At 42.5% G+C, this 11,306-nt stretch overlaps 1 protein-coding gene across 1 annotated transcript; it reads left to right on the forward strand.

Moving 5' to 3' along the window:
• Positions 1-766: 766 nt before the first annotated feature.
• On the forward strand, positions 767-10,620 carry iqcb1 (IQ motif containing B1). Its single transcript, XM_085449933.1, has 15 exons — positions 767-975; positions 3,155-3,291; positions 3,385-3,553; positions 3,638-3,755; positions 3,839-3,914; positions 4,006-4,105; positions 6,188-6,360; positions 7,370-7,479; positions 8,163-8,281; positions 8,600-8,666; positions 8,800-8,875; positions 9,519-9,670; positions 9,753-9,890; positions 9,990-10,146; positions 10,259-10,620. The coding sequence occupies exons 2-15, from the start codon at positions 3,168-3,170 to the stop codon at positions 10,531-10,533; spliced, it is 1,854 nt and encodes a 617-aa protein (XP_085306059.1). The 5' UTR covers positions 767-975; positions 3,155-3,167; the 3' UTR covers positions 10,534-10,620.
• The last annotated feature ends 686 nt before the right edge of the window (positions 10,621-11,306 follow it).

Consider the following 11,306-nt stretch of genomic DNA (forward strand, 5'->3'; position numbering starts at 1 on the left):
AAATGAAGAGAAAATAAAGTGCGAAGAAATGTACAATAATATGTTTGAAGTGAAGCTGAGCAGCAGAGGAACCTACACAGCTGAATGAATAAAGCTGCAGCGCCACCTGCAGGGGAGAGAAGCAAACAGCAGACTGACCTCAAACTGCGGAATTAAAACCAAACAGGATAAAAGAGCTGTGATTAACAGCAACAGGGTTTCACCTTTAAATCAGTTTAGTTTCACATTTTTAATCTCCTTTTACTCGGAAAATAAATTGTTATTCTATTCATTAAGCTGCACAAGTACTTTCTTATTTTAATATCTGACCATCTTTGTGAAATTTTTAGAATATATTTCATGCACTTCTAATATTTTTCTACTCATTTAATAAATTTTTGTATTTTTAACTGTGCTTTATTTTTTCCACAATATTATAATTATATATCTTATATTATAATATAATTTTTTTTAATTTTTCACATATATTAAAATACTAATAATTATATATCTTGAAAGTATAGCAGAAGTTTTTGATGATTACTTGATTTTTACAACACATAAATTGTGTTAAAATATTTCACTAATTTCACCAAATGCCACTTGCAATATTTAAAATTATTTTTAAGACATGAAAAAAAAATATTTTCACTTTAATTTTCTATTTATATTTTTGTTATTTTAACATGTTTAAACGTTTAAATAAAGATTTTCATTAAAGTTGTTTTTTTCCTGAATGAAACTTTACTGCAGAGGGGTGTGTGCCGTCGCTGCGTCATGACGTCATGTTACCGTAGTAACAGAGGAGTCGTTTGCTTACTCTGTGCTAACAGCTAACAGAACTAGCTCGTTAGATAATAGTCGCCGTTTCTTGAGTTTTTAAGTGAAGGTTTGTAACTCAGCGAGTGACCATAAGTGCTATGTAGACGGCTAATGTAACCGCTTGAGTCACTCAGTGGTATCAAACTGTTAGCTGAGACGACAAACACGAGTCAGGTGAGGCTCTGCAGACACACCGGAAACACTTCTGTCTGTATTAGCTTTAGCGGGGCTTTACTTTGTGTACCTGTACTTTAAAGCCACTTTACCTGAGAGCGTGTTGCACCATCACACAGAATTTCAGATGGAAATGAGAGCACTTTTTTTATAGTGCACTGATTTCCTGCATTATGAATTTTCTCTCTACAGAGACCGAAGAGGGTCATTTCGAGACGTTCTAAGACTATAATATTTATACCCTTTATATGAACTCCTAAATAGATTTTTTTCACACTTTGGGACTTTTTTAACTCTTAAAAGTTTAACCCAAGTGCTTCTGTCAACATTTTTAATATTATTTTGTAATTTGTGGAACTTTTAAAAGGTTTAACGGTTTGGAAATATTTAAACACATTAGGAATAGTTGAACTAATATATTAAAAAACTATTTTTGGTGTCTAAGATTTAGGTATGTTAATTCTTGTAATTAGAAGTTTTAATTCTATTTTACAGTTTTTTCTGATTGCTTAAGCACATTTTTTGTAACTATTGGCTAATTTTGCAAAACTCTTCACACAAATAAGAAAACCTGTCACCCAATAATCAAAATATTGTAGTTCTCTTGCAAAAGCAAACACAGCTAGATTAACTCTTCACACCTTCGTAAAAATGGTGTTTCCGTATCAAACAGTACACACAAGCCATCATCTACTAAGCACACAATGCGCCAACTGCACACTGATGGTATGAATACAAAACACATCTGGCTTTTGCTTTCTCTGTGCACAAGGTAGGCTATGTCAGTTTGAGCTCATACTTCTGTCATAGATCCATAAGCATAGAGGGATCCAAACTTCAAGTTCTGGTGTTTATTCAAACACATCAAAACAAACACAAGTGTTTATTTCCAAGTCTAGGATTATTTGCAATCGCCATAATGACTATATGGGTTACTTGGTCTGCAGTGAACATGCTTCTTCTGCCCCCAGCATCTGGTCATCTAGCAATTCTGTAAAGTAACAATTTCAGTATTTTTACATCAATGGTATCGGTGTGTTTCTCATTGGCATATGGCAGTGCTACAAATCTTTGTGACTGTACTAACCGATTCTCATTTCAAGATGTCCTTATGGTACTTGCTACAGTGTAGCGGCTCGAGTTAGGCTGGACCCGTTGGCCAGCTACCCTCAGGGTCATTCCACGGTTGATTACATGGTCCACTATCATAGCTCTGATGTCATCAGCAATTCTATTTCTTACTCTTCCTACCCTTCCTCTCCCCCCTTCTCATCTTCCTCTCCCCCCTCCTCGTCTTCCTCTTGCTCCTCCTTGTCCTTGTCGTCCTCTTCATCCTACTTCTTCACCTCCACATCCTCTTCCTCGGCCTCCTCTACTTCTCACTCTTTCTGCTCCCTCCATTGTACTCCGCACACACAGCTTACCTGTATTATAGTGCTTAGGCTGATTGCAAAGTGAACTAATTATCTAAAAAAGTTTTCACATGTGAAAGTGTGCCAGACAGTTGGCAAATTAGTGTTAATGATAGCCATACATGTGTATACTTTTGCTAGGAGTGTGTTGGAAATTTGGTAATTGAGTGTTGTGCAGTGAATTGTGCCTACAGTTTTGCAAAGTGTGTGTTACAAAATTGCAAACTGAGTGCAAAGCAGTTTTTGTGCTTTTAGTTTTGCAAACTCAGTGAGTGGTTTTGCTATAAGTCTGGATAGTTTTAGAGATTGTGCTACAGGAATCACAGTTAGGGTTTAAGCATTCAGAAAAAACTGTAATCACTTTAATCAATTTAGCTGCTAGAGCGCCCCCTCCCCCCAAAAAAGTGACAAATTCAATGTGCTGTATATATAAATGAAATATAAGTTAATAAAAATGCTAACAAATTTAAATGAACAGAAATGATTGTAATCTTTTAAACGGTTATAGTTTATTTTACCATTTCTATCTGCAATAAAAGGTAAAGAACTCCCTTTTATTTTTAGCTTAATTTAACATCTAATGTTTTGAAAAATTTAATACAGACTTAATGTTTCAAATAAAATTACTGTATTTTTTAAAATATAATTGAAATGCTATCAAATTGCTATTTTAATGTTTTTATTATTTATCATTCTTTTTAAAAACAAAATTATGGTATTTATGTTTTGTATCAGATATTTTGGAAATTATTGTTTTGTGTTTACAGGAAGTTGGAGGTGATGGAGATGAAGAAGAAGCCCGAGGAAGAGGAGAATGAGCTGGTGTTGGAGCTGAAGGGGCAGCTGGAGAATGAACACCTGACCCCGGTGGAAAAACTCAGACTGCTGAATGATAGCTTAAACAGTGAGAGGCTCACTTCCTGTCAGTTCCTCTGTCAAACAAAATTTCAGAATAAGAGCATGTACAACTCTTTTTATCTTACATTTCCTGTGTTAGATGCTCTGAACTCGGCAGCTGTCCACGTGAACAGTGGCGAGCTGACTCGGCTGAAGTCTCAGCTGTATCTGAGCGGCGTGCTGATCCACTGCGTCCGTGTTCTGTCTCTGCATCCCAGCAGCCTGTGGGGCGACCTGAGTGCCGCTGCTACACTGGCCCACCTCACCAGGTAACCTGAGATCACAGCTTCACTTTAAACTGAGGATTTATTTGAAGGAGGATGGCGATCCCACACCTGTCTGTCTGTCTGCAGCTCCTGCTGTGTGGGGGTGGAGCCTGGCCCACACTCTGAGACCTTTCATCGGCTCTTCCTGCCGTCAGTCGTGGATGCTCTGCTGTCATTGGCTGCTCAGCTGGTGAACCGAACGGAGGTGAGAAGCTTGATTTGGTGGATGTTTGAGCTGAGCTGCAGTCAGATTGAGGATGTAAATCTTTCTGTGTGTGTGTGTGTCAGAATGTGTCTCTCCTCAGGAAGGTGATGGACTCTGTCGGCTGGCTGCTCGCCGCTCACACTCACCTCACAGAGAAAGGTCAGTTGACTACTAAACCTGCAGCTTTCAGTACTAAAAAGACCCACGGGAACTGTGTTTAACCTTACTGTGTTTGTGTGTGTGTGTCTAGTCCTCAGCTCCATCCACTATGAGCAGATCCAGGTGTGTGATGATGTCACTGTGTCTCTGCTCTGTGTCCAGATGTGGATTCAAACCTGCACGGCCAACAGGTAACACACCACCTCCTGTCTGTGACTGTGTTGATAAAGTTTATTCAGACGGACCCCGTCTGTCACATCACTGACCTGTAAGAAAGAAGCATCTGAAAACTTTAGATTAAAATGTTGTCACTACTGAGCTTGTCTGTGAAGGTTCTCAGTCATCCAGGTCATCGTAGTCAAAGGAGCTTGCAAAGAAAAGCATCTGGACTTCTTTAAGTTACTTGAAGACGTTTCACCTCTCATTTGAGAAGCTTCTTCAGTTCTAAGGTCAAATGGTGGGGAGTCCCAGATTTAAACCTAGTGGGAGTATCCCCCCACAGAGGGACAAGAGGACCCCCTGATGATCCTCCAATCGCCTGAGCCAAGGTGTGAAACTGGGTGTGGGTCCGAATCAGCCAGAGTTTCGGGTGAGTTCATTGTGAAACCTGGCCCCACCTTATCATGCGAATTCCTGAGGTCAGATGGCCCAGGATGTGAGTGGGCGTTAAGGCGTCTGGGGAGGGAACTCAAAACTGGATTATAGATGGCAGAGAGTTGGTGTCGTAAACCACCGCCTCTGTTCAAAGATGGTCGCTCACAGTGGACATAGATGGCTTCTTTCACTCCTCTTTCAAACCATCTGTCCTCTCTGTCCAAAATGTGAACATTGGCATCCTCGAAAGACTGTCCTTTATCCTTAAGATGCAGATGGACTGCTGAGTCTTGTCCTGTGGAGGTGGCTCTTCTGTGTTGTGCCATACGCTTGTGAAGTGGCTGTTTGGTCTCTCTAATGTAGAGGTCTGGGCATTCCTCGCTGCACTGTACAGCATACGCCACATTGTTAAGTCTGTGTTTTGGCGTTTTGTCTTTCGGGTGAACCAGTTTTTGTCTGAGCGTGTTGCTGGGTCTGAAATACACTGGGATGTTGTGCTTGGAGAAAACTCTCCTGAGTTTTTCTGATACACCGGCTACATAGGGGATGACAATGTTTTTGCGTCTGTCTTTCTTATCCTCCCTCGCTGGTGTCTGATCTTCTTTTCTGTGCCTTTTTGCTGACTTTAAGAACGCCCATTTAGGATAGCCGCACGTTTTGAGTGCTTCCTTTATGTGTGTGTCATGGGCCGTGGTGCGCGGGCACGAAAGGATCCAGGCGCAGACTCCGAGCTAACAGAAAGACACTTTATTGAAACAACGAAAGGCGACCCGGGGAAATTAGAGAGCAAAACAGAAACTAAAAACCCGGGGAAACAATGACACGAGGAAGCCGGGATCGGGACGGCGGGGGGCTGCAATAGAAAGGGGAGATGATTACTAGGGAGCCAGGAAGCGGGGAAAACATATCAGGACTGAGTTAGAGTAGGGGCTTACGATAGAACGGGACCGTGGGAGCTCGGGAGGGAAGTGTGGCAGTCCGTGGGGGCAGGAAGTCCGTGGGAATGGCGAGTGGGCCAGGTGAGCACCGCGAGATCCAGTTGAGCCGGAGGACAGGCAGGTAGCAGACGCCGAGTAGAAACCTGGACAGAAGTAGGCAGGTTAAACAAAGTTCCAAGCAGAAGAGAATGCACACTTTTCGTGGAAGTCTGGTTACCACTGTGGGGATGACTAACGGACTGGCGTGGAGCATCCGTCAGTGCCGGATTAAGTGGATCTCCGTGTAATCACCGTGATGGAGAGCAGGTGTGCTGGTGATGGCCCAGCCCGGGGGTGTGGCTACCCGAGCATCACGCATTCCACAGACACAGGACCACGGACCATGACAGTGTGTGTTCCTTCTTTTTTCCTTCAGGCTTGGAGGGAACATGTTTTGCCCGGTGGTGTAGGGTCCTAATTACTCCAAGTTTGTGTTCCAGAGGGTGATGGGAGTCAAAGAGGAGGTACTGGTCCATGTGTGTGGGCTTCCGGTAAACTTCGATGTTGAGGTTGCCATTCTCTTCAATGTGCACAATGTGCCTTTCCTGTGTTCCAGGAAAGGCAAACAGTTGTCCTTTGACCTTAGAACTGAAGAAGCTTCTCGGATGAGAGGTGAAACGTCTTCAAGTAACTTAAACAAGTCCAGACGCTTTTCTTTGCAAGCTCCTTTGACCACTACTGAGCTTGTTCTTTTCCCTGCAGCGACTTCCTGTCTGGGTTGAGTGACGATTCCATACTTCTGCTGCTCAACGAGGCCATTGGCCAATTAGCTCTCAGTTCTGACTCTACGGTGGGAGGGGCCTCCCTCAGATTGATCCTTCTTATGGCCAGTCAGCTGGGCCGCTGCCTCCGGCCCCTCCTCCTCAGCTTCAGAGGTCAGTAGTCTCTTGAGGGCTGTGTGCCAATCCAGGGGCAGCATCCTGAATGCATCGGAGGACCCAGCCCACGTAGACCACGAAGGCCAGGTCCAAAGACCGAGAAGGCCGGAAGTGCAAGGCTGTTGCGTCACCGCTGTCTCAGCGGACTTTAATAAACTCAGCTGTCTGCTTTTGGCTATCTAAAATATAACAGGACATTGGAGTAAATTCTAGACCATCTCACACTTCTGTTTAATCAGTTTTCTGTTTAACGTTTATTCAGCTGTGTGAAAACTATAACTTTAATCTCAGCCAAACCGATTTATTAAACAATAACATATTACTTCTATATCATGTTTAACCTGAGTAGCGAAAGACTGCGCAGGGTCAGAAAACGATGTGATGGGAGTCCAGTATTCTGGCCGGCTCTAGTGAGCCTTGACCACCTGGTCAGCTATCAAGCTGGTGGGTAACAGAGGTCTCCAAAAATGTCACAGCAATTTTGCAAATATGTGATGTCTCGATAAACCAAGCAGATATTTGAACTTTACACAGCTACATTTTTGCCTGAAAAAATGTTAAAAGTTTATTTTGTGACCCAGAAAGAGTAATATTTCAAACTCTTTAGCCTCGCTCCTCTGCCATTGCGGTGTTTGAAAAGTATTTCTATATTATTATAAAAATATTATAAATAATAATTTAATTAATAAAGGTTAATAAGAGCAATATTACAACTAAGTAGCTCCCACCATTGTTGGAAACTGGAATTGGTTGGGCTGCGCTATGAATTCTGGGCCACGAAGGATACACCCGACCCATCCTTCAAATTCGGGGAAATGAAGGATGCATTTGTTGGCTGCATTTGGAGCAGCCTTCGAACTGGGACAGCATTCGTCGCCTGGCTGTGATGTAATCGGCCTCCCAATGCAGCCTCCGAAGGATGCAGCTGAATTGGGACATAGCACATGTGTAAGTGTGTCACAGCAGCCGAAAGGTCAGAGGTCACTGTGTGTTTGTGCGTCTGCAGGTCTGGACAGCCTGCTGCACAAAGACTGGAGGGGGCGGGGCTTCGACCGGGGCATTGATCAGCTGATCGCTCTTATCCAATCAGAGAAGGATGTCGTTAGTCAAACACAGGTGGGTTCGCTTTGTTAATTATTAAAGTCATAAAAATATTTTTGTTCTGACATTGTTTTTAAAGGAAAAAAATAATTCTCTGCTAAATTTTAAGTGTATTCAAAATATTTTATTGGTTTATTTAATATTTTTATTTATTTCTTAAACAAAAATATATTTTTAAATGTTTTTTTATTATTTACATTTTTTCTAACATTATATGTAAAAATATTGTCAAAAATAAAACCGATTTTTAAAAATATATATTTTTAGTATTCTTTCATTTTAAATGTTTTTATGTTAACAAAAAAATGTAGTATTTAATTGTTTTTCAAATACAAATTTAAACAAGTTTTCAATTAAATAAAATATATTAATTTTATTATTAGTTATTTAATTAAAACTATATTTTTATATTTAAGTGCCTTATTTGGGATATTAAAATAATTATTTTTAATTTCATTAACAAAATATACTTTGGTAGCTTAAATTTTTCTCTCTCATTATTTTAAAACATTTGACACTGTAAAGCTGAATATGGATTACATTGTTTACCTATTTTATTGAAATAATTATTTTATTTACTTATTCTTTTATTTGTCTCCTGGATGTAGGACAGATTATTTCCTGCCATATAAATAAATTTAAAATAGCATGAGAGAGAATACTTGGCTTGACCTCTGACCCCTGCTGTCTATGTGCAGGGGAGTAGTGAGCATGTGCGGGCGGCATGTGTGATCCAAGCAGCCTGGAGGTCGTATAAGACCAGACGCAGAGTGAAGAGTCTCAACAGAGCCGTCAGTGTCCTGCAGAGGAAGTACAGGTGACTACTTCCTGTTGTTTAGCCAACATGAGAGCACAGAAGCCCCGCCTACCTTAAACCAATTATCAAACTGGAGGTTTCAAACTGTAAGACTTCATGGCAAACTAATCTAGAATTTAATTTATCAGACAGAACTGATGGGGCCCAGTATAAGATGAATATATAATAAATAGGGATTATTTTAAACTGTTAATCATGCAAAGCTACATTAAAAGAGTCAGAGGATTAAAAAACAAAAGAGCTGGAAACAAGCAGGAGCTTGGATCAAAGCAACCTCACAGATGCCTATAGTTCAACCTGTGTGTGTTTGTGTGTCAGGGCTCGGAGAAGGGAGCAGCAGCAGCAGAAGGAGGCGCAGCTGTGGGAGGAGGAGCTCAAGTATCAGGTGAACCTTTCTGATTCATATGACAAAACTTCTATTCTTCTAAATCCCCCTTAGCTATTCCCAGAGTTACATTTTTAATTTGAAGGCTGTGTGTGTTATATTTACTAAAGCTTGTTCGCCGTGCTGTTTTCAGGTGTGTGTGAGACGTCAGCAGGCAAGGAGGAGGTTCCACCAGAAACAGAGACAGCTGCTGCAGCTGCTTCCAGCAGGTGAGAGACACAAAGCACCTGAAACCACGAGGCAATGTAGAAATCACTAAACCTTAAAATCCCTCCTGTTCAGACTCAGAGCGCCATCTCTCTGGGTTTGTCTTTAGTTTCTGTTAAACTCATGAAGTCTGCGTTTTAGAAAGAAAGAATTCCTGAGAGCAGATTTTAAAATCTTATAAAGGAGACGCCTGTACCTCACAGGGTTTATAATCTCCAACTTTCCTGCACAGCCCAATATTTCTGTCATGAAGTTTAGTGTTCGTTTTTCAGCTAAACCGCTACGATGATTCATCTAAATGAAATGAATCATCAATGCCCTGCGACAGACTGGGGACCAGTCCAGGATGTACCCTGCCTTTTGCATTAAGGCAGCTGGGATAGGCTCCAGCGCCCCCCCCCCCCCCCCCCCCCCCCCAGCGCAAACCTGAAAAAGATAAGCGGATGGATGGATGGAAATCATAATGAAAGAGAGTCTGGGGACATTTTTGTGTTCTCATGTGGAAGATTTGTTTCAAAATAATGAAATTTTTTTTTTCTAATTTTGTTCAGTGAAGGCTGAACAGAAGTTTGATTTAGGGTTCTGCTTTTAACTGGTGGGATCGTGGTTGGTTTCAAACACCTGACTCTGTGTTTGTTTGTTCAGACCAGGTGCAGTCATACCTGCAGGAGTGCGAGAATCGAGCCGCTGTGGTGATCCAGAGCTTCTGGCGAGGCTTCAGAGAGAGACGACACTACAGCAGCACGCAGCGGCACATGCTCAGACGAGAGCGAGCTGTCAGGATGCTGCAGAGAGGGGTACACACACACACACATCTGTTAAGTTGTATTCTCTGGAGCTGGTTACTCTTTACTCCGTCTTATCTTACGTTTCTTTCAGGTGCGTCGCTTTCTACACAAACGACGAGCAGCAAAAGTCCCGCCCCTCCCTCCTTTCTGGATTGGTCAGAAAGGTTTGACAGACAGCCGGAGGGCGGAGCTAAAGCAGCAGGTGGATGAGTACATCGCTACACATCAGGTACGAGATTGATTTCAAAAAGTCCTCAACTGTTACCCATGATGTTTTGCACGCTACTGATTTGTGTGTGTGTGTTTGTGTCTGTGCGTGCGCCCTCAGTCGTTCCGTGTCTCTCCTGAGGAGTGTTCCTGCCTCCATGAGGAGGTGCAGCTGCTGCTGCTGTCAGTGCTGCAGACAGGAGCTCAGCAGAGGATGGAGGAGCAGCGGGTAGAGGCACTGCTGGCTCACGTGCACACACAGCTGGAGCTGCTCCGAGGTCCCTCACACACTCACACACAGCTTCACACATCTGGAGTTAAACTGAGATCAGTCGGATCAGTTAATAACAGTTGATCAATTAGTAACCAGTAAACATGTTGGCTCTACAGATGCTCCGCCCCTCTCTGTTGTCACAGAGACAGATGCTGACACCTTCCTGAGCCCGTCGGGTCCCGTCGCTGCTCGTGCCCGTGACGCCCACAACGCCATGCTCCAGGCGAGCCGGCTACCCTGGTGGAGGATGCTGGGAGACACGGACGCAGGTCCTGTGGATCCATTGGGCTCCACCCACCTGCCTGAGCTGGAGGAAGAGCTGGGAGGACTGTACATAGGAGGGACAGTGGCGGACAAGAAACAGACTCAGGTGGACGAAGTCAAACTGTAACGTGATCTCTCAGGTGAAATATGGACTCGCGCATCTGCTGACGAGGAAATGTTCTTATAAACATAGACTGTAAATAAAGGTTGGACATTACCCATTGTAAGTGTCTGTGTTTGGATGAGAGAATGGAATGCTAAGCTATTAACTCAGCCTACACTGTATAGGAGCATCACACAGACCTGATGCCTGCTAATTAGTGGTCAGTAACATCCAAATGAAATCCTAGAATTCCACTCTCCAAAACTGGAATATTTGGTATTGTTGTTAACCACTAAGCAGCCATGTTAGTCTATCAGAAATGCTTCAAAACGGCTCCGACAGCACAAATATGTTTGAAGGTCCGGTACAGGGTTTCCAGTTAGCTAAGGTGAAACCTAGCAAACAGCTAGAAGCTGCCTATCAGTCAAACAGCCCACACCCCTAATTCAATTAAATTCTGTTTTATTTATATTGCGCCAAATCACAGCAACAGCTGCCACAAGGAGCTTTATATTGTAAGGTAAAGACAGTAATCCTACTCTTATCTCCAAATATACTACTGCTGGGCGATTTTAACATCCACATGGACAACACATCAAATTCAGTCACAAGAGATTTTATATCCTGTCTGGACAATTTTGGCTTACACCAATATATGGACGTTCCCACACACTCCAAAGGACACATTTTGGATCTTGTTTGCTGTATTGGTGTCACCCCTAAGAATTGTGCTGTATTGGACATGCCTTTTTCAGACCATAAATTAGTTTTATTCAATGCTAGTCACCCACTATACA

The sequence above is a fragment of the Copadichromis virginalis genome, linkage group LG23 (genome assembly GCF_057382275.1).
Source record: "Copadichromis virginalis isolate Kocher_CV1m ecotype Utaka linkage group LG23, C_Virginalis_male_GT1.1, whole genome shotgun sequence".
Lineage (NCBI taxonomy): Eukaryota > Metazoa > Chordata > Actinopteri > Cichliformes > Cichlidae > Copadichromis > Copadichromis virginalis.

Coding starts and splice junctions, on each gene's coding strand:
- iqcb1 (XM_085449933.1), top strand. CDS start 3,168: ATGGAGATGAAGAAGAAGCCCGAGGAAGAGGAGAATGAGCTGGTGTTG. Junction 3,554..3,637: donor ACACTGGCCCACCTCACCAG/GTAACCTGAGAT, acceptor GTCTGTCTGCAG/CTCCTGCTGTGTGGGGGTGG. Junction 6,361..7,369: donor CCTCCTCCTCAGCTTCAGAG/GTCAGTAGTCTC, acceptor GTGCGTCTGCAG/GTCTGGACAGCCTGCTGCAC.